The sequence below is a fragment of the Plodia interpunctella genome, chromosome 9, assembly GCF_027563975.2.
Source record: "Plodia interpunctella isolate USDA-ARS_2022_Savannah chromosome 9, ilPloInte3.2, whole genome shotgun sequence".
NCBI lineage: Eukaryota > Metazoa > Arthropoda > Insecta > Lepidoptera > Pyralidae > Plodia > Plodia interpunctella.
In genome coordinates, this window is record NC_071302.1 from 3,254,174 (window position 1) to 3,277,900 (window position 23,727).

The 23,727-nt window shown below is 35.2% G+C and overlaps 2 protein-coding genes across 2 annotated transcripts in view; one reads left to right on the plus strand and one right to left on the minus strand.

Moving 5' to 3' along the window:
• dy (dusky) overlaps positions 1-6,069 on the plus strand; it is a 31,060-nt gene extending 24,991 nt beyond the window's left edge. The window contains exons 3-4 of the mRNA XM_053749756.1: positions 3,044-3,266; positions 3,460-6,069. Coding sequence (XP_053605731.1) covers positions 3,044-3,266; positions 3,460-4,892 — 1,656 coding nt within the window. The 3' untranslated portion in view covers positions 4,893-6,069. The remainder of the gene's footprint in view (positions 1-3,043; positions 3,267-3,459) is intronic.
• Positions 6,070-6,675: 606 nt separating this feature from the next.
• The window catches only part of m (miniature), a 78,992-nt gene continuing 61,940 nt past the window's right edge, over positions 6,676-23,727 (minus strand). Inside the window, exons 6-13 of the mRNA XM_053749584.1 lie at positions 22,166-22,342; positions 21,389-21,511; positions 13,614-13,722; positions 12,954-13,178; positions 12,346-12,562; positions 11,865-12,001; positions 11,443-11,590; positions 6,676-11,245 (exon numbers count right to left, since the gene is read on the minus strand). Of these exons, the coding sequence (XP_053605559.1) occupies positions 11,009-11,245; positions 11,443-11,590; positions 11,865-12,001; positions 12,346-12,562; positions 12,954-13,178; positions 13,614-13,722; positions 21,389-21,511; positions 22,166-22,342 (1,373 nt within the window). The 3' untranslated portion in view covers positions 6,676-11,008. The remainder of the gene's footprint in view (positions 11,246-11,442; positions 11,591-11,864; positions 12,002-12,345; positions 12,563-12,953; positions 13,179-13,613; positions 13,723-21,388; positions 21,512-22,165; positions 22,343-23,727) is intronic.

Here is a 23,727-nt window from a genome sequence, read left to right on the forward strand (position 1 = left end):
ACATTTTGGACATCATAGTAAGCCATCTTCTGGACAAATTAGGACAAGGACCGACTTTCGAGGAATACTTTAAATAAAGTTAAACTTTAAGAAAATTGCGACCTAGCACAACAACTTTTAGAAGCCCTAAATTTAAGACAAGCAAAGATAACAAATCATTTGAAGTAGACGACATAAAGAGTTATCGAAAGATTTTTTAAATATTAGATAAGCATATACTTCGTAAGAAACTCTAAAAGGCTTATTGAGAGATGTATTGATAAACAGATCGTCAAACTTTAGTAAAATAGATGCGTGCATGTTATTTATTTCAAAAGTTTTCACACAAACTTTATTTCAGTATAATAAAGAATGACACTTTATTTAACAATTCGGAGACCGATAGACATTTAAACCCTTAAAATTTAAAACTAAGCTAGTTCGTTCAGAAAAATTAAATAGGCATAGCTTTAAAAAAATTAAGATAACAAGTAGCAGTGTTATTCTAAATCACATTGCGGAAGCAACTTTCAAAATTGTATTAATTTCACTAGCGATATCAAATGTCACTACAAGTGACACTACAAAAAAGAATCGGACCCACGCATCTCAGGTAGACGCTGAATCGAATGAAAGTAAAATTAGTGCGGCGGGGTCGACGACCTCCCTGACACACTGCACTTGAAGACTAAGCCACTCCTCTACTAAATACTTGCACATACGGATCTTGACTTGTTTACTGTTTTCTTTCGAGAAATGCTGCACTTGACTACTTACTTGTTGTGCTGATTTAAGTATCTACTATTTGTTTCAATTTCATATGTTACAAGGGTTATTTAGTTTTTGTGTTTTTTCTGTTTTAGAATCAATATGAGAAAAATATGAAAAATCAAAAGCATTTAAAACACTTGTTTCAATGCCAATTTCTGTCTCCCTCTTATCTATGCATATTCCCAGTTACTTCCTCAACCGTTAAGTCTCAGAGCCTCTTTCCTACTTTTTCTTCTATTCACTTCGCTTGGTTTTCGGCGTCGTTAGTTGATAGACTATTAGTATGGATATCATACTTGATGACATCAAGCCAGTACATTTTATTATGTTTGTGCCTTTTGCTCGTATCAGGCATATAAAGAACTGGCTAGACATTTGTACCCTGTTTTGGCTTCTTTTTCTTACATCCTATTATTCCCACGAATACGTAACTCGGGTTTCGACTTGTCTATCATCATAAAACATGTTATAATCATAAAACGAGGAATTCACATTACAAAATTTAACGATTCCCTAAAATTACTCAACGAGCGTTTCAAATTTTTAACGAGCTACTCTTTATACGGGATGATCAAATTGTCCAAAGTCTTCTATCACTCAGACTTAATGATCCATCATTTAGATAAACATCGGGTACTAAACTCCACTTTCTCTTCTATTTATTTTATTACACAATTCTTGTAACAATCATTCTTCCACGTGGTCGTCTGGATACCAATCTAAATAATTGCTGGGTATCCCGCGAAGGACGGCCATCATAAATCTTTATCGGATAAAGTTAAAGAATCTTCCGCTGTGGGATCAATACTTTCTAATTTCATACCTCGAGGCGAAACAAATGAGCCTCATAGTCTCACAGATAGATGTCAACACCCACTAGCTTTTTGGGCGCATATTGAAAATTACATACCGATAGTAAATGAGTGCCTTATAATTTTGAAAACATATTATTTAGAACTTTCATCTGTTATTATTATTGTATGGTCTTCAAAACTTACTCGATTTTATTAAATGCTTGAGGTGTGGTCTGAGGACCCCATTCTGGATATTCTTATTTATTTAATTCGATTTAATGACCGTCATTTCCGTCACTTTAGGATGAATCACATAATGAATGTTGTATTGTTAATCGAATAAAGTTAATTAACTAAATAAGTAACTATAGCTAATCTAGTTTTTTATGTTTCTTTGCATACAAATACACTTTCCGCCAAATTATCTATCGTACTTACATTATTTTGAAGAATTTTATCGCATGTAAGTATATGTTTAATGTATTAAGCATAAACATACAAAATGTACTTAGTAAAACCGTGTTTATTAACAACTAGCTGATGCCCACGACTTCGTTCGCGTGGCGGAACAATTTTTGGTAAGCAGTCAAAATTATTACGAATTTATACCTATATATTTTTCTACTGTTTTATTATATGTATTGATGATATTGATGTTTACGAGCAACAATAACGAAGTTACTTCCATACATAATTCGATACTTACGGTCACAAAAATAGTTATGGCTGGAGGTAAAATTAACAACATAGATTTGAGTGGAAAAAATCAGAAACCAATGAGTGATGATTTGTATCAAACAGGTCCGAGCATCATGAACAACTTTCACATAATCATTCTATTCATGCTCCGAAGGAAATTGGAATCCACGGCCATCTAACACTTAGTGACATGACCCAGAATAATACTGCTTAAATTGACTGTCGCATATCTTAAAAACAGGTGTTTGATGTTTAAAACGGTCAGTGTGTCGAATTAAATAATATTTAAAATATTACCTCCCCGGTAAGCAGTGAAAGCGCGGCCTGCAACAAGGTAATTTTCGTGGATACGTTCAAGTTTATGACCCTACTTTCTTGCCGGATCGCCTTTATAGATACCTTTGTTTAATTTAATTACATATTTTTGTTGAAGACCCGCTGTGAGACTGTCTTAATAAAGAGTATGAGGGATTTTATAGCTACTTAAATTCAATTTTATATGTTTATTAATATACGTATACATCTTACTTTGTGTTTGAATTGTTTTTAACATGTATTAATTGCTACTGTTGGTCCAATAATTTGAAGGAGATCCTGAGATGACTATTTTTGTGTTTTCTACAGTAAATTGAAATATTTTTATTAAAGTAGAAAACAACTTATTAAAAAATAGTATTATTCTCGTGTAACAAGTTTATTTTGTATCACGGGAAATGTCATCATTTTGTAGTACACCGAATTTCACGTAAATATAAATAACAAATTAAAATTCCAAGACACTTTCTTTTTATTATTTTCAGAGTGGAACCCTCAGTGACCAATCGTCAAACGAAAGCGGCGGCGGTGGCGGCAATGCTGGACCAGACTCGAGTAGCGCTGCAGAGCCTTCAGCAGACCAGCTAGCCATGGAGTCAGCTGAGAGGGAAACTCCAAGCCATGCTTACAATGGACCACCGCCGCCAGCGCCGCCCCCGCACAATAGACGGCAGAATCCACCGCATCATCAGGCCCATCATCCTTTAGGTTAGATCTTTAGTTACTGCATTAGAAGATAAAAAGTAGAGAAACTGATGATATCACTAATTATTGAATACAATTTTTTTAAATATCATACGATCAATTTATTGGTGAAAAAGTTTGCCAAAGCCCATGTTGGGTAGAGAAAATAAAATAACACTAATTACATAGACTAAATAGCCACTTTTTGTTTTTTCAGGTATGCCCAGGATTCCAAATCATCATCCAATCCACTCGAAACCATTTGCGTTGGGCCCTCCAGTGAGCCACCACAAGAATGATATCGGGCCTGGTTTCCGCGGACCACCACCACCTCCTGCACCCGCCGCCGATGCACAAACTTCGGCTAGTGATAAAGTCTTCAGCGGCGCAGGAGATGTCTGGCCAGCACCCGCTCCAGACATGCCCAAAATCGTATCCCTCGATGTCAAGTGTGAGAAAAACGCTATGCGTGTATTCCTCAGCTTCGACAAGCCTTTCTTCGGTATCGTATTCTCAAAGGGACACTACTCCAATCACCAATGTGTGCACCTTCCACCTAACCTAGGAAGATCGTCAGCTTCATTCGAAATTGGTGCACACGCTTGTGGAACAGCTGGAAGTGGAGATCCAAGATATAGAGGAGACGTAGCAGCTGCTGGAACATACTTTGAAAATGTCATAGTCATCCAATATGATCCACAAGTGCAGGAAGTATGGGATCAAGCTCGCAAACTACGATGCACGTGGCATGACCAGTATGAGAAGGCAGTCACTTTTAGGCCATTCCCTGTTGATATGTTGGATGTGGTTAGAGCAGATTTTGCCGGTGACAATGTTGGTTGCTGGATGCAAATCCAAGTTGGTAAGGGACCATGGGCTTCTGAAGTATCAGGCTTAGTAAAGATTGGTCAAACTATGACAATGGTGTTAGCTATAAAGGATGATGATGCGAAATTCGATATGCTTGTACGAGATTGTGTGGCTCACGACGGTCAACGCGCTCCTATACAATTAGTCGATAGGCGAGGCTGTGTAACAAGACCGAAACTGATGTCAAGATTCACCAAGATTAAGAACTTTGGAGCTAGTGCTAGTGTACTGTCATACGCTCACTTCCAAGCGTTCAAGTTCCCGGATTCGATGGAGGTACACTTCCAATGTACTATACAGATATGCAGATACCGTTGCCCCGATCAATGTTCTGATGGTCATAATGTTATTGCTCCTCATGCTGAATATGGACCCCCGCAACTGGACGCTTATACTGTTGGAGCAGAAGCCAGACGCGATGAAAGGAGAGTAAGAAGGCAGCGACGTGCGACATCTCCCGAGAAAGAAGTCGGTGTGAACCGAGTGATCCGCGTAGTATCAGCTGGCGACTTGAACTTGGATGCATCTGAAGAAACTACTGCGCCGAAAATCGTGCCAACGCCGGGTCTAGTGTGCATGACTACGCCAGGTTTCGCAGCTACTCTCGGAGCCCTTCTTGCCACATTGCTGTGCTCTTGCGCTGTGTCAGCAGTCCTATTCATCAAACTGCGACCAATGACGTCACTGAAGAAGAAGACGGCGGCCATCACGACGATAGCCCGGCCGCACCCCCCACCCCCTCTACCGCATGTAATTTCAAAGAGCCGATTCTACTCGTAACAATGCTTTATTAACTCAATTTGTACATATTAGTGTGATGAGACTGAAGTATATAGACCATGCCAATATTTATGTGCATATCGCAGTGCTCAATTCTACTGGATTTGCCTGAAAATTGTCTAGTATTAAATATAAATTAATTGTTAATTTATTGAAGACGCCGTATAGAAACTTCAGTTAAATCAGTTTCCTATTTATTATCATAGGATTTAACAAATTATTCGCGTGTATTTAGGGTGATTTTTGAATACGAGATTATAACACATTGCAAATTCAGTCCATTGTTATAATAGTATGGAGATAGAACAAATAATAGTAAACACATTATTTAGTATTACATTTAATATAAGTACAATCTTCTGTTACCTCTTTACAAATAGTGGTTTGATTTAGGGGCAACGGAAAATACCTGTGGTATATCATGATATAGGTGACCGCTAGTATATAATTTAAAATAACTTGTCATTAGTATTAATATTATTTATTTTAGTTAAGTCGCTGTAGTCATCGCTATGTGTAATTTATTTATTTTATACCACCTGAGTACCTCTTCTTCTGTTGTTTATTTATTTTGTTGCTGTATTCTTCTGAATGGGAGATCTTCACTCTTGAGATGTAATATATAAGTGTAGCGTATCGTAAGACATACAATCACGAGACATTAATGCATACTTTATATACAAAAAGCACCACATCAGTGACGTTTAAGAGCCCGGCTCCATTGCGCGTTGTCGCTCCGATGTTTTCCGTAGATTTGACATTGACGTGCCTCGACGTACGTCGATACTCCATACAATTCTGCGTTGATCCGTCGATGGACGTAAAAACAACGGAAGTCAACGCAGTACGCAGACGCAGACGGGGCTGAGCTCTAAAGGTTGCTTATGACCATATATTACGGTGTTTGCTTACCATCAGGCAAGCGGCATTCTCGCTGGCTTATTAAGCGATAAAAATAACAAAATTGAAAATTCACATTTCTTTTTAGAGTGATGAGCTGCCATAACGATGTTATTGTTGCCAAGATAATAAATGTTATGACGACTGTTGATTTATATTACAAGTTTCTATTTTTAAATGTTTATTTATTCAGTGTATAGTACAATAGAATCGTTGAAAAATCATGTCAGAATCTGTATCAGAAAATAATTTGAAGAAATTAAACTACACTATGAAATAATTTGTTTTGTCATTATTTATAAATAAAAATCCTACATATTCTCCAAAGCAGACTTATGACTGAATAATTTTAATCAAATCTTGCTGTGCCTCGTTCTCGGAAAGTATACTTTTTATTTTTATCCCGAAAGAAAAAGAAAGGAGTCCTAAAATAAATTTCAGATTTTTTCAACCCTATTCCACTTTTTCGGTTTAATTTAATTTAATATCTACGATAAATGTCAAAGTGAGTTTTTATGTTCCTAATCAAGGTTCTATTCAATCGACATTCGTGAAATATTGCAAGAAATTATAGATCTCGTGAACTGTCCCCGTGAGAACTTGACGCGGGCGAAGCCGCGTGCAAAACCTAGTTAGAAATAAAAAACTGGTCTGCTTAACTTTACCCTCTACGGCATACATAGAGCCAAGAGTCGTTCGGGCATGAGGGTTCGAATGACGTTTCATCTCATTAGAAATTTTCAGGATATTTTTTTCAGAATCAAGTGTAGGTAATATCTTCCATAAGCTCTGAAAGAAATTTCGAGTTAGAAAAATAATCTTAATGATACAGCACAAAAAAACAGATAGATAGAAATCTGAATTACAAACTAAAAATGCAAAATTATTGTTTCAACATACATTTTATTCCATTAAACAAATTAACAGGTGCTTACGCGTTAAACACATCGTCGCATCTATACAAAGATATTATTTTAATATAAAAAAAAAACAATAAATATTCCCCTGAATACGTAGAAGAACCGATAGTACTACCACAACCCATGGAAGGAGAATTTAATGATTTATTAATAAAAATAAAATTGCACTCAGAGAATATTCTCGCATACTCAAACTTACAAAATAATAGTTCTGCTAAAATAAATGCAAAGTTTTTGGGTGGAATGTTACAAAAATTGTGGATGAGAGACCGATTCTTATCGGCCAGTATTTTATAATTTTACTTTCAACTTCGAAAAAGTAAATACTATACTTAGGTATTTTGATAACTGATCATCTTATCATGTTTGATAGAGTTAGCCAAATAGTTGACAATAAATTGAAGTTATATTTGTAAGAGAAGTGAAGATTTTGATTATATATAATTAATACATAACCTAAAAATTACACTTCATTCTTAGTAACATAGAACTATCAAAAGGTCTAGTGCCGGTTTTAGCACTACAAGCGACTTGGGCAAAATTTTCGAGGCACCCCAGTTATTTCATATGCAAAAGTGAGGATATATATGCAAAACACACGTGCCTTTCGGACTGCTCCAATTCAATGTGTGTCGCGAATAGCTAATCAGTTTTACTATAGTAGTATCGTACGATAACAGCTTGGCTTTGTTGCTGGTCATTCTCTTCAGTTCTGTATGAAGCCTGCGGTATGTATCTAATACCAATATATTCCAACCGCGAATATTTCAACATTATTATATCCTGTCATTTGGGTTAACACAGTTCTAATCTAGGTTTCATATTGGACAATCTATTCCAAAGTTTTCACCCATTTAAAAATATCTGCGTTTTCATTTATCATACAATATTTGGGTACATTTTTATGAGAAATCTATGCTCTGTCGGTACTTTAGGGTTACACCTGCGGCGCCCCTTTGTATTCACGCGCCCTAGGCCGGCGCCCATCCGCTCCTTACCCTAACGTGTGTACCTACTGAAAATAAAGAGTTATTATTGTACAAGTTAAATTTAAAATCGATCTCTCAATCCATTTTGATTTACTATCATTAAGTATAATTATACTAAAAGTTATACTAGTCATAACTAAAAAATAATAAGTTAAAGACAAATAAAATAACTTGGAGCAAACTAAAAGGGAAATGCACTAAAAGCAGTATTTATCGAGAGTATTATATGTATGCTTTCATTGGTGTTTCAGTATTATACAATTTATTACTTAAATATAACTTAAACGTCTTAAACTCTAATATTCAGTGTAACTAATGCTACAAAATAATTGCAAAGTTTTATTTACTGTAACTGGAAAAAGTAAAAAACAGATAAACTTTTTTGTAATAAAATATACAGTCGACTGAAAGTCAAGTTACCCTAAATAGAACTCCATGCGATAGATATAAATGCAAATTTCCAATGATATTGTTCATGTGCTGTCGACTGTGCTCTGTAATTATATCAACTGATTTTAACAATAAATAATACAAAAGTCATTCTAAAACTTAATGTTCAATTTTTTTCAGATTTGTGTAATTCAATTCGCGCTTAGTTAGTGCACATATAAAAATAAATAAAGAATAATGAATATAAAACAATTTACTAATAACTAAAAGTTTAATAAAAGCGTATTTCTCAAAATATTAAATGCCATTTATTTTAATTAGAATTAAATGAATAACGCTTTATAGGCAGATCGTCGTTGGATTTTTACACATTATATTCTAAAAAATACTTCAATAAATCCAATCAACTAGCCTATTTTTATGCACAAAAATATACATAAAATATAAATATCATCTTCATCAAAGTAATCGAAGCCACTATCAAAATATTATACAACATAAATATATTAGCTGCGTTGCTCCTATACGTGGACGCTGCAACGGATCAAGGCAAAATTATATGCCTCAACTGCTTTACGTCAATTTAGAACCTAGTTGGGTGAATTTCACGAGCTCTTTGAACGCCGCCGTGGGCTGTCATTAGTGTTTATTAAATTGTACCATACACAGTAATCAATTTAATTATCCTATTTTATAAATAAGTAAAGTACTGGTACAATGTAAATTTTATAAATGTTTGATTTAAAAAGAATGATACTTCATTTAAAAAAAACGTGCGACACTAATGAAACGCTACACGCCACACTCCGCATTAAAACAGACGTAAAATTCACCCAGTTGTTTTCTATAGGTTTTGACACTGACGTGCGATGACGTACGTCGATATTTCCTCGTGAACGTGAAAAAGACGGAGTACGACTGAACAATGCGGTATTATGGCTTTTACGCCAATGTTAAACTTTATAATATGAAACGACTGAGCGGGACTCCACCGAAGCTGTTCTGTGTGTTGAAACACAGCTAATTAAAATCGATTTAAGACACCCGCCTGTGTACCACATGAGTTTGTCTGACTCATGCCAATCTGACTCATGTAAAGTAGTTTTCATCGACTACCACTTGCTTCCGGTGAAGGAAAACATCGTGAAGAAACCTGCACACTGTTTGATTATTATTAACTTGTGTGTGAAATGGAGACGGCAATGGCAAACCACTCCATTGATAATGCCAAGAAAGTTTTTGTGTGTGTTTCATTCCACGTAATGACCACGATCCTCAGCCATGGGGAATACGACTATGAAGAAGAATTTCGATTTAGCTTTGTGATTGCGTATGACTTTAATAGATTATACCATACTAATTTTAATAAGAATCTGTTAAGAATCAATTTGAATGGTGAAACTTCGTTACACATGCAATGAAGATGTTATCATTTGAGCAAGTCAGGCAAACACGTAAACGTTTTAACTAAACTTAACCTTTTAACCTAATGGCATGACTCGACGAATATTCTTAACGCTAGGTTAAACGAACACGATGATTATAAAAAAATCTGTACAACTTAACTGTATAATATAATGTTATTCACAACAACAGTGAAATGTTTCAAAGGACTTTGTCCGTAGCACACATTAGCACCAACAGTTTTGCATCTTCGAAACTTGTGATTCATAAGTTTGTGTATCCGCTGCGTTACGCGTAGTTTTAGGGCGCATTCAACCTATCTCAGTCACACACTTCTCGGCCGAAAGAGATGTAAGAGTCACCCATTTTTGTATCTGTGTAGGCGTGTGACCGAGACATATATGTAATAAATCTGTGTCCGCTGCCTGATGCGTTGTTAAAGGTCTCAATCACACACTTCACGAGCGAAAGAGATGGGAGAGTCACAATTTCTATTTTACTGGAGGCGTGTGAGTTGAGCCGAGCACAATACGCACTGTATCTACTCGTAACGAAGCAGATCCTCTTAAAACTAAATGAAAGACAAAACAGTTAAAATATTATTATTCGATTTTTTTTTTACAAAATCGGTTTACCTTACATAGGTTCATTAATTACCTACAAATACACATTTTATTGTAAGAACTAAAATTTATTACTATAACTATGAGCAAAGTTAAGATTTATGATTAAAATATAGCTTACCCTACTTAAAATCATTGCCAATAAGTTTTCACCGTTTTTTTAACGAAAGTATACTTTGGTTTCATGAAAATAACGCTAAGTACACACAATCTTAACTGCTTTGTCTTGGTCCACTATTACATATATAAAATATACTATATTTGTGTGCAAGAGTGATATAAATATGACTGACCGTGCTAATAATATTTCGATAGGGGAACATGATCCCAATTCAGGTATCTCAACGCTTCAATGGAATATGAAATTCCTACGAAAATTAGATACTATTTCACTATACACGAAAAATGACAAACTCCCATATGGATATTGATAGGCAGAAAATGAAAAATAAAAGCGTTGTCTATCGAAATTGTTTAAATTTTTTAAATATTTTGTTTTTTTTTTAAATATGTACTTACAAGTTACAAATTTATAGTAATTTAGTAGTACCTACTTCCAGTACCTGCGCGTACGCTTGGTTAACACACATAAAGTTGAATAAATTGTATGCAGCTGTACCAATGTCTATTTGACAATCTAGCCTTCACATAAAGCGTTCATAACACACTACTCACTCACGTTCTAGACAAGTACTACTAAAATAGCTATAAAGTAGGCTTTCTTATCATGATAGATCTCATCCATCGATAAGCCCAATTTCTAGCTGAACGACGACCAACGAGCTCCGAGACTGTTGGACGTCTATCCTATAAAGCACAATGACAAATTTTTGTATCTGTATATGGGAGTTGTCAAAAGATCCTAAAAAGAAAACAGTCTCGGACCCAGATCAACCCTCTCTTGAGTGATGCGGTGGAGGTGATCCAAGTAGCCGCAACGCCATCCACGCGGCTAGCGAGTGCGAGGCGGGCGCGGGAGCAGCGGCGCGCGCGGGCGACGGCGGCAGGCGCGCGCGCAGCCGCTGCAGCATCACGGCGGCGGCCAGCGCCGCGCCGGCCGCTGCGCCGGCGGCCGAGGCGAACAGGGCGCCGAAACTCACTGCGCCCATGCAGATGCCGTACACCACCTGAAATTCGATAAAATATATAAAATAAGCAAGTCGGTCGCAGACAAGCCGAAACATTTATCAAAATATAAATACAACAAAATTCTTAAATTTCTGAAGCAAGCTTGACCTTTAAAAGAGATGTAAAATCATGAGATATAGAATTCCAATAAAGCTTAAAATAGAATAAAAGTACTAAGTAATAAAGTAATAGGCACCTCTTCCCGAATCCTTCCACTGAATACTGTCACAGACTCCTTTGACGGTCCAAATGCTAGATCGGCTTCAGACACCACTTCGTAAATGCCCGACACTCCGACATCAGCTGACCTGGCATCTCTGACCATTCGTCGCTTCCTCAAAGACCTGAACAAGAGTAAATATATTACAGTCATGTTATAATAAGACAGATAAAACGACTATAGACAAACAAAAACATAGTTGTACCTACAATCGCGCCTTCAGTTGTTTGGTCTTCATCTATTAATTATCAAGTTTAGTTTATAAAACAATTATTCCAGCATAATGTTCGTATCGAATAGCTCTAGAGACCCCTACCGGGGTATGTATGTCACAGTAAATAGTAGCTGGCATTATTAAAAGTTATAGGTTTAACCAGATTTAAAAATACTTGACTAACCTGGGTCCAGCGACTGCGGGTCCTGGCGCTTTGGCTGATACTACGCGGTTTCCAAGTGGTTCTATCTTGACGTCAGAACCGAGATTCCTAGGGCCTTGTGGAAAACGTTCGCGGTCGACGAGGTCTGAGGGACGATCCTGGAAAGAAAAAGGAAATAATAATAGAGTTACTCACTAAAACTGCTTCTGAATTACAAAGTCATATCCAGCATTTTTTTTTAATAACATACATTCTTTGTTGTCTAATAAACCTTCAGTATTAGGTTCCATCATAGGAGCAAGCGGAAGATAAGCAATTACCAAAGACTACATTATTGAATATTTAGCTATACACAGAGAAAAGACTAACTAGAGCGCCAACCAGCTCGTTCATAGCTGACAAATGATCAGTATTAGATTTCATCAAATGAGCGAGCAGTAACCAAAATAACAGAAGCAAGAACGGCTCATGACCACGAGTTTAAAAGTACGTCTATACTTACAGTGAAGGGCCTCGCCAAAGCTTCCACCAACTCATTTACTGCAGACATATGATCGGTATCAGGTTCCATAACTGGCGCGGGCGGGCGCTGAGCAGTTGCCAAAGGTGCTGGGGCAGGCACTGCGTCGCCGGATACTTCGTCTCCGAAAGCCTCTTCTAATGGGAGCCGTTGGTGCTCTTCAACTATGTTGGTTTCTGAGCCTTCAGCTGAGGAGTCACTGCAATAGGACAAGATTTCAAGCGTTATAATATAGTATTGATTATAATCATGATGATAGAATAGAATCACTCCATATCCTTTCGAGGTGACCAAGCGGCACATAGTGACTGCTGATAGTGAACAATAGCATTAGCAATGCCAATTGCATGGTTGTAAACTCATAGCTGAATCATCGAAATGCATGAAGATGAGAGGAATATAGATGGGAAATGTATATCTAAGACCACTGATAAACAAAACAAAACAGATTCCGTTTATATCATAACTAATTCGCACATATAATTGTCAAAGCTTTCATTATAACATCAACTGTTAATTAATAACAAAATACAAAGTATCATGGAATTACTGCAGATAGAAGTTATATTATTCAAGCAGATATTACTCACTTGATCTCATTATGGTCTTGATGCGTCCTGTCGTCCTTCCGATCCAGAGCCCCATGCCTCTGTTGCGCAACGCCTGCCAATTGGCAATGATCCAGACACCCATGCCTGCAGATCTCCACTTTACACCTGATGTGGACGCTCAACGCATCAGGGAATTTGAACGCGTGGAAGAAAGCGTACGTGATGACGGTCGCTCGCTCGTCTGCGGCTTTCGCTTTCAGGAATCTGGAATGAGCATATTGATGTATAAAATATCGGATGGCAATTCCATTTCATCTGAGTAGAAAAATAATTGTTCCATATCGTAGGTACGCTTAAAAATACAAACCAGGTACATTATACATATGTAATTAGTATGAATACTTAGTTAATGTTACAATATTGATAAAAAAATATTCATGAAGTGTATCACTACATTTCAACAATAAATTGGAATAAGTTAGGTACAATCAACAGTACGTCATGTTACCCTGCATGAACATCTATGGTGCTGTAATAGCGGCGAGTTTGCAATGAATTTGGGTAGGTTGATGTGCTGTTTGCTGTACTCAGCTTTAGAAAATAGAAAGTTTTTTAGTACTTTTTAAAGCAACTAGGATTTGAGATAACCAATTCCAAATGTCTATAAAATAGGTCAATATTTAAGTAACAAAACCCTACCTTGATATCATCTTCGGTCGCAAAACGCATCCATATTCGTCAGATAGCTGGATGATGTGGCCGGACCCGTCTGAAGCTGCGCATGATTTTACACGCATGTCGAATTCACCTGAAAAATAAATTGATACAATTACAATAAAAGATTGAATGATTTCATTGGCAGGGTGTGGCATGTGCTACGGCTTCAAAATAGGACTCCCCATATCTATTTGTTGCGACAATATTTTTTCTTTTTTCGGAGTTTTTCAACTGGTGTCAGTTTTTATTAGGTCACGTAGTCACGGTAAGGTATACGACGATCATGTACGACAATAATTCTACAATAATATAATAGATAATATATGTAATATAATATTCATTTTCACAATTATTATAGGGTTCATGCACACTGGGACAAATATTGGGACCGTGCCAGTCAAAGCTATAGTTTCTCTTTAGATATGGAGAAAAATATTTTAGAACCCGAGTATTATACTTTGAGTGATCGAAACATGATTGAAACTAAAATTAACCATTAATTAATTAATGATTTTCAATTACATCCTGATAGTGAAGGATGTAAAGAAAATCTGCTGTGCACTAAACAGTGTATATGCAATTCCGCATTCTTTATCTAAGTAATAAGTCTTATTTTACCACAACAGTTAAACAGTAAATCGCTTCGACCACTTGCCTCCGAAACAAAATCCTTACACGTAATTACTTGCGTTGTTCATGTCCATTAAAGTTTTAGTGAAAAGTAAACATTTAAACGCATAACCAATGTAAACATTGAAGACGGAAATGCGGGAACATATGCAAATATTCCATTAAACAAAGTAAGCAAGAAAGCTGTTGTATACATTGTAGGCGTGTTGTACTTAAGGCAGCCACTCCTGCGACGCTAAAATGTCATAATTTAAATAAAATATTGAAAATGCAACTAAGTGTATTTTATCGTGTGCATAATAGGCTGTGTTCCAAGGAACTGTTTGACATGAGGCTAACGGCCATATTCCATTATGACACCTCTCGCCATCGATGTGGTGATTTCATCGAATTCATCTTCACACCTTTAAGCCCAAAGTGTCGCGTGTTCATTAAAAATAAATTACTTCCCGCGTATTCTGAATTTGTGGAATGAACCCTGCCATGGTTTTCGCTAAAGACTACAACATATAATATTAAAAAGGGACGTGAAAATACTTCTATAGGGCTGCAACTACTTCCCACAGGGCCGAATGAATGCCGTACGATTTCGTATTTTAAAATATTCTATTCTATAAAATATATTTACAGTGAACAGTGTGTAAGTCATGTCAATATTTCAAATTATCAAGCTTTCAAAGGTTTCCGACACAGTTCCCTTCGGAACGATCGGTCTGCCTTCCCGCCTTGTATCCAAACAGTCTACTTTACCAGTGTACTTTTCCTTACGGTCTGCATTATACTATATTTACTTCAAGTGCAATTTGGAATATAGGGTTGCTACGTCAACTTTGACGTAAACTTTATCGTGCGCAGAAAAACGCAAAGTACATCATTTTGTTTTTTTTTTTTATTTTGACGGTGCAACTTGTACGATAGCGATAAACGTATGTCAATACAGCAATCGTATGCACTAATAAACTTCTTTACTTCTGAGTGTCCACCCAGAATCATTCTTAGCTGTGATGCCCGAAGCTCAGACACCGATTTGAAGATTCCAATTTTAATTTACGCCTGGTAGTAGCCTGACCAACGGTTGACAAAGCGAACTGGAAGATCTTGCAGGAGGTCAAGATCCAATACCTGGCAGTAAATACATAATAATACATAGGTAGATGTGGCGGTAATTGTGGCGAATTTGCAGTGAATTTAGATAGGTTGATATGCTGTTGACTGTACTTACAAATGAAAGAAACTGTTATGAAACTAAAATTTTATCATCAAATAGAACAAATTGAAATGGTCCGCTGTCGACATAAATTTAATACATCATAAGTTCATTCGAAAGCAATTGATTTATACGATATCTTAATAGGTTTAGTAATGAACTACACAATAATATTCAATTGTGATCGTGCACTCGTGCTCAAATAATATAATTTATAAATACGAAAACGCACGAATGAACTAATACAAATAGCCATCTTTCCAAATTGAATCGTCTACAGCGATCTCTGTGGTTCATTAATAAAGAAATTGGGTACAAAATTTAAGTGTATGATTTTTCAAATGACGCGCAGAGAAAAATACATATTGTCACATGCAATTATGGTATATAGTACGATAGCTATGACCTATTGTATGACCTAGGTATGGATTTATAAAATTTTAGGTACAAATTTTTATCTAGGCTCACAAGACATATTATCAGATCGACTGACCTGTAATAATTATTTTTAGTTTTGTTCTTTTTTGTTCATTTAAGTTATTAGGAAATAAAGTATTATGCGTCTCAGGAATATTATAAAAATTCGTGTCGGCGTATAGATCGTAAAATATTGCAAACGTGAATTGGACTTATGTCATTTTACTTATGATGGCACAGAACTGATCTGATGATGAAGAATGAAATTGGCTGTAGGTACCATCCTTGTAATACAACCAAGCCATTGTTAAATTTTGGGCTCATTTTCTTGATAAGCATTAAAAATTATTTGTAGTTGGAGTTCTAGATATTTATTTCATTTGTCTTTATTCAGGCATTAACTATTTTTAGATTCATTAAGACTCATGATTTTTTTAGAACTGGGTATTGAAAAATATGATATCAGCCAATGAAATTGAGCTGTAGATACGTTATCTGTGTCAGCAAAACTCGGCGTGTTCCTCAGTACCGAGTCGCACCGTTAAGTAAACTCATTCTTATTTGTCCACTTTTTACTATTCTCGGACCGTTAAACCATATGTTTGCACACTATTATTAATGGTACAAGTTACGAGAGGAGAAATTTAAAGCATTATGGGATAAGTATTGTAAATTCATTCAATAAGTACGTAATGATTGTAATTCTGCTCTTCAGTCATCATTAGTTCCGTATATATTAAATTAGCTTTTGCACGCGTGATTTTCCCGTTAGTAAAAAGTTTAGACTCTTTAACTAATCTGGTTACCCCATACAAACTTTGAACACCCTTAGAGGATGAATTTTGAAAAATCCTTTCTTAGTGCACCCCTAGGCCACTTAAGGAAACTACGTGATAAATTCAAAAATTCTAGACTAGGTTTGATATGTCAGCCAGTCATTCAGTGTCTTATTTTACATATAAAGATCAAAACTAGCTAGTTTGAATATAATATTTACCTTTTGTGATGATCGCGGCTTCGCTCTCGGCAAGAGGCCTATCTTACTTGCGAGCTCTTCAACTATCTTCACATCAAAAATCACTTTAAACCAATATTCCGTTCTGACGTGAAAAGAATAAACAAACATACTACCTCATATAATATTCTGTATTTCGGATATGGATTGCAGGAAGTATGGATGGAAAGTATGGATATTAAGTATGGAAAGACGAATATAGATCATTCTGAACAAATTGTCAATGAAATCTATATAGCTCTCAGTAAATCTATATTCGACTGGTTTTTTTTATTGGCAATGTTCCAATAAAGGATTTTTCTATCCTTCTCTCTCAAATGAACTGTGAAAGGTCCCTAGCCCTGAAAAATTGCAAACCAGAGCACTGCAGTCGTGACTGCATTTGGCCTGTCCACGACATGACAGACGATGAGACATAACAGACTAACAAACACACGGAACCATGGCTAGAATCCTAATGTGTTCCAGTCAAATCTGTCACACGCCAAGGCTTTCGTGCCTAGAATAATGCAGTTTATGTTAACCTGGCTTGTTGTGTTCGAAAACTAGTTGTTAACGAAGATAAAACTGTATACTTGAAAGCTACAATGTTGTAGGTTAGTTTATATTGTACGTATTATTGTACGCGCATGTATCGTGTGTATACTATATGTTTTGAAAGTAGCTAAATACCATTGGAAATTGTGATAGCGCAATGGTGAAGAAGTTGTGATGTAATAGTTAAGATTGCCGCGTTTGAATCGACAGGTCCCAGGTTCGATTCCTACTCGTGTCTCATGAGTTTGTATACAAATCTGATTAATTAAGTAGTAGTAGTTTTCATCGAACACCACTTGCTTCCAGTAAAGGAAAACATCGCGAGGAAACCTGCTCTCTGGATGATTGTCAACTTATGTATGAAGTGGCAATTTTAATGAAGTGGTTAATTAAAAGTGTCAAGAAAATCCTTGTGTTTCATTCTACTTAAGGACCTGCCAGCCATAAGGAATACAACTACAGAAATAAGCTATAAATAAAAGGATCACAAATTAATAACTTGCCTGAAGTAGGATGTAAATAAATCACCCTGTGTTTCAGGCGTTAAAGACAACTTTTAAACTATTAAGACAATAAAAACCATCGAATTATAAAATAATAAAAAATGTTAAAAGTTTAAAAGTATTTAAACGTAATAATAATCATGATTCGAATAAATAACTGTAACAATTAAAAAATATAATTACTCAACTGACTCCACGGGATACCATGAGTACGTTCCGAAATTAGCTATTGTATTAGAATAATAAATGTTAGTATGTAAGTTAATGTAGCACATCGTGTATTTCTTAATTGTTGGGATTCTCGACTATTTATGTGAAAATGGAATGGTAGTTCTAGAAAGTATTTTATGACTAATTTAAAACGTTGTTGATATTATAATAATGAAATTATATAATTATAGGCAAGTACTTAATTTGATCTCTAAAATTTTAATGACGGCGAACTTAAAGGAAATCTTTTGATATTTTCCTTTAAATATGTCATAAAATCTAGTATTGATCTTAGAAGGACGATTATTACACCCTTGTGTTGTATGTACCGTCGGCTGCAAAATACTGGATTGGACTTTTGTAGCTGACCGTACTGTCATGAAAACTGAACAACTAAATTTTGAACCAGGGTACAGGTTTCCTCGCGATATTTTCCTTCACCAGGAATAGTTGAATTAAAGAGAGCTATATAAATCCAAAATCATATGTTTTATCAAATGTCATATTTTTTGTATTTTCTGTTCCATCTGTTATTTTTTCCGTTAGAATAAAACGAATGACGGCTAAGTTATACTACTGTATTTATGAATCAATACATAATTGTTAAATGTACTTGTAAAAACAAATTTTACGACATTTCGAAGCAATTTAAAAACAATACTAAAATTTTAAATAGGTTATGTAAAATTCCATCCTCTCCTACCTAATACTTATTATAAATGTAAAAGTTTGTGAGAATGTATGTTATTTATGTATACATGTGTATACATATTATTATAATCTCGGAAACTTTCCCCGTAAAATGGTTTGGTCATCAATAAAAAAAGGCAAATTTTGAGAAACGTAATATCCTTTGATGTGTGGCAATAAAGTCCAATTTTAAAGACAAACTAGATATGCACTTATTTGTATTTTCAACAGTTTTAATTATATTGATGTGCTGATGACTGTACATACCAATCATCATCGTGGGATTCTACTAAATATAATATTTATGAAGTTCCTTTTAACGCAAACTCTTATATAGATACACGTGTCTTTTCATTAATCCGCAAGCACAATGGGAATTATAAATTTATAGATATGGTTCCTCGAAACTCGACGGCTTAGAAACTATAATAAAGACACGTCCACGTATTAATTTTATCGAAAGTTTTGATGCTAGTCGATTCATCGATATTAGGGCTGCGGTCTTACTAACAACTCACAGCGGCAAATATATTTCGTTATCGAATATAGAATTGTCTTTTTCCCCCAACGCATTAAGTGAGATTATAAGATTTTGGTAATAGGCATCGTAGCTTTCAAACAGATAAACCAATCTAAATTCTAATTTGTTTATTTTTTAAACATATATAAAACAGGTGTGAAAATTTACACTATGTCCCGCCACGAGACATACAAAAGTAAATTACATAAATTCAAGAATGTATATCTATTTTTTATTTGTTTGAAATATTATATAGTAGTATAGTAAGTAGTAATAGCCATGATTCACTTTTTAGGGTTTTAAATTATCAATATGAGGTTGTTGTGTAGTGGTTTTAATTATGTGCTTTGATCAAGATAGGCAAGGTAACTTGATTAAGTAAAATCAAATTATTTTTTTCAGAAATTCGACCTACACAGGCACATTTTCACGTCAAATTTTATAATAAGTATATGGTAATTTCTCAAAAGCTACAAACTACTTACTAGCATTTCGGACTTCACTGACTATTAATGTTTTAAACATAACGTTTGACTGTACATATTTAAATTCTAACATTGCTCAACAACAATCTTACAAAGCCCTTAATTGTACATACGTTCCAAAGTGAAAAGTTAAATTAAAAGAGTTCGTAATCGCTATCAACTAAGCCCGAGCTTCTCTCAAAACGTTATAACGACAATAAGTTCCAATATCCATAATACGCCATAGTACTCGAATCGATGGATATTACTGAAATAAATTCCTATTTGGCATATCAATGGGCATATACGGGCAACGGTCCTTTTGATATGGCGATAATATTATAGCTTGAATCATTAAATATTTAAAACTCCTTTGCAATTTGATTAGTTCTTAGTAACGTTTACATGTACTTACAATATTTTAAATTAAATTTGTAAATTCTAACATAAGAATTACACTGTTTATTGTCAATCAGGTGGAGTTACTGCTATATCTGTATTATTATAACTGTGTGAAAAATAAATTATTGATTTATTGATTAAAGCACATCTATTTAGCAGTAGATTTTGCGTAAAAGAGTAACAAACATTCATACACTCATTCTCACAAACTTTCGAAATTTATGATTTTAGTAGGAAGTAAGATAGGCTTTGTCCGCGTGTTTTTTAAGCTTATGGCATAAAATTATAAGTATTTTACACGCACATATAGATATAAAATTTAAATAAAATATCATGACCGATATAATATTTCGTTTCTTTTTGTAAATTTAAAATATTGGAAAGTGAAGTTTTATGAATATGGCCAACAAAGATTCATGGAATAAATGTATACGTATGTTGAATTAAATAATTATTTGCTTACCAAGAACTTCAGTGTAAAGGTTAAAAATAGAATTTCATTTATAAAGCTCTATTACTTTCTATTCGGTGAAATTCGCTTCAAACAGGAAGTCATTTGAGTCATCAATTTACCGCTTCTAACGAACTAATAGAGTACGTTCTAAAACTAATTCCTAAAGCAATTAAGTAAGACTAATCTTATGAACGCAATTTACACCTAATTTTATAATAACTTCCTTTTATAATAACTATGTATATATAACAAAATCAAGTTGTACCAACTCATTTAATATCAGCTCAATTGATTTTATATTCCAGTTATTTGATTGAGGATACATTACATTTTATATTTTTTGATTACAATATGCTTTTATCAATCGATGTTGGATATTTTCCATATTTTTATTACGATGTATTTTTTATATGTCCAACGAAAATGATATTTTTATTTTCAATTTTCTTGTGGCGTTGAAGTCTTTTATGACATAGAAAAATGACGTAGAACAACGATCTTTGTCATGTGGGATGCATCGATACAGGATGGCATACATATTGCTAAACTAATCGGATGCGGTAAGAGCGTCATAGCTTGTGAGAACTTACTATCAGAAAAAGTGCCTGTGAAGGTCTAATTTCTGAATAAATGATTTGAATTTGAATTCATGTCATCTCTTGTATAGACTGGACTGAAAAGGAATGGAATGTAGATAAATGATCTCACCTCGATAGTCATTGATAGCGACGACCAGGGTGAGTGTGGAGCCGAGAGGCACGATGCCCGACACGGGTGGTGCCCATGGACCTTTTCCTGCTTGAATCTCCATCCAGCAGTCCACGTTGTCACCTGTATATGATAAGTAAATTAATTATTATATAATGCCTATTCTTTATTCATTTATTTCCAGAAAAAAATATTACGATTTTTAAGCAACCCGTAAAGATTTGTCCGGAGAGCATATCTCGATATCGATCGAATCTTAAGTACATATTACTTATTGTGCTTATATCTAAAAGCAGTTAATAATAGTTTTATCACTGTTTAAAATAATAATTACAAAGTAGTCTATATGACTTTATATGAACATTGATGAAACTATAAAACAGTTGTATCAGTTGTGCCGTAGAATTGGCTCAGAAAAAGAAATGCTGAACATAAAAAAGGGAAAAATTATAAATAAAATAATAAACACTAATATGTGTTATTAGATAAAATAAATAGAAGCATTTGTTTGCGTTGGGAACGTATAGGGAAAAGTGGTCATCAGGCTGGTTAGTGTAGGCTACTACATACACTACATTATAAAGCACTATTAATAATACCAAATTTTAGCAGATAGCTTTTTAAATGTTAGTAATTTAGATCGAAAGATTACCACGTTCAAAAAAATTATTCATCTTTAGATAAATATGGGTTCGAAACGCACAGACCACGGAAAGTCATTTTGCTCGCTGGAGCAAGATTTTCAGATCAACTACCGTAGTTAAAAACGAACTTTACCTCTAAAGTCCAACTGGACTACATCCAAGTCGGCGATAACCATCGGTGGTTTCGACGCGGTCTTCTCATAGTCATTGAACCATTCGCACCTGAGCCTCTTCGCTTCGTCCCACACTTCGAGCAGGTCCTTGTCGTATTGGACCACCACTGTGTTCTCGTAGAATTGTCCGTGGAGATCTGAAACATAGGTTTTCAATTATTTTAAGTCAATTTTCTACACATAGGTCTCGTGGAACTGGGTAAAATGTTACCTACCACGCACACAACGCAAGCAACTTGGTAATAAGTAATATTTCATTTGGATGTGTGGAATCTGTGATTTTGCTGGACATTCTAAGCATGTTTGGGAATATAAATCTTGTGGAAATAAAATGTCAATTTACAAGTTTCGTCGCTACAATATCAATAAATACCAAAGTAACTGTATTTAATTTTGAAATCCTTATTATTGCTCTAGAGCAATAATAAGGATTTTAAAAAAACGAAAAACAGCCCTAGGGCTGTACCTACGTGGATCAACTTACGCAAAAAGTGGAAGTCGCTCGAAGAACGCGGATCGAACCAGAAGCTTGTATCTGGCGCGCGCAAACGAAACTGACCCTTAACGACTTCTAGCTAACTCCCTTTCGAGAGGGCCATTAGGACATCAATCTCGCAGCTTTGACTGCAGACTAATGCGTCAACCCTATCTTTAAAGATATAAAATCTATTTCGCATTGTCGCGCGCGCGGATAACGTCTCACGTTCCGACGCGCGTAAAGTCCAAAATACATCGGGAAGGAAGCGGTTCTGTTCAGGATTGAAGGATGGCGTTTTCTTGCTGAAAGGTTTTGAACCTTGAGCGCTTTGCTATGCAGTCTGGCGAGTGGTGATTCCAAGAAACAATGCTTGTGGAAGTTTCGCAGAAGGAGCGGGACGGGCCGTTATACCGCGATAGTCGACTAGGAATCGGACTGAGAAAAACTCACTTTGTTGAAATGAGACCGAAGCGCCGTAAAGTCAGCCGGCGATTTATTGCGAAATTGTGACGAATTACCGATATTTACTGGGAAGTTAAAAAGCTATAAAATAAACTTATAGACGCCATACATGTATTAGAAATAAACTGAAACGCAAATTCGAAACATCATTATAAAGACGGAAAGTCTTTATATGAAAATAAGGTAGAGGTATACTTTAATATATAAAGTAAAATTTTTAGCACATATTATGTGCTATATGCACATATGACAATACACAATTACATGATAGATTTATTAAAAAAAAATGGATAGGTACTTTGCAAAATATTTGATGATAACTACTTTTTGAATATTTTCATTTGAATTTTAATTTGAAGTTAGGTTGTAACCTTTGTGCGGCAGTAATAGGCGCGATGTTGCAATGAAGTTAGGTAGGTTGATGTGCTGTCGACTGTACACGTTTAATTTGTAACCCTTAATGCATTATAGATTTCATAATTCCTTTGTTTGTATTCGAACCATTTTCAGTCTACTTTTGTTGTTATTATTGTATAACTATTAGTAAATAGCTACGCCCCGGGGCTTCGAATATCAGGATAA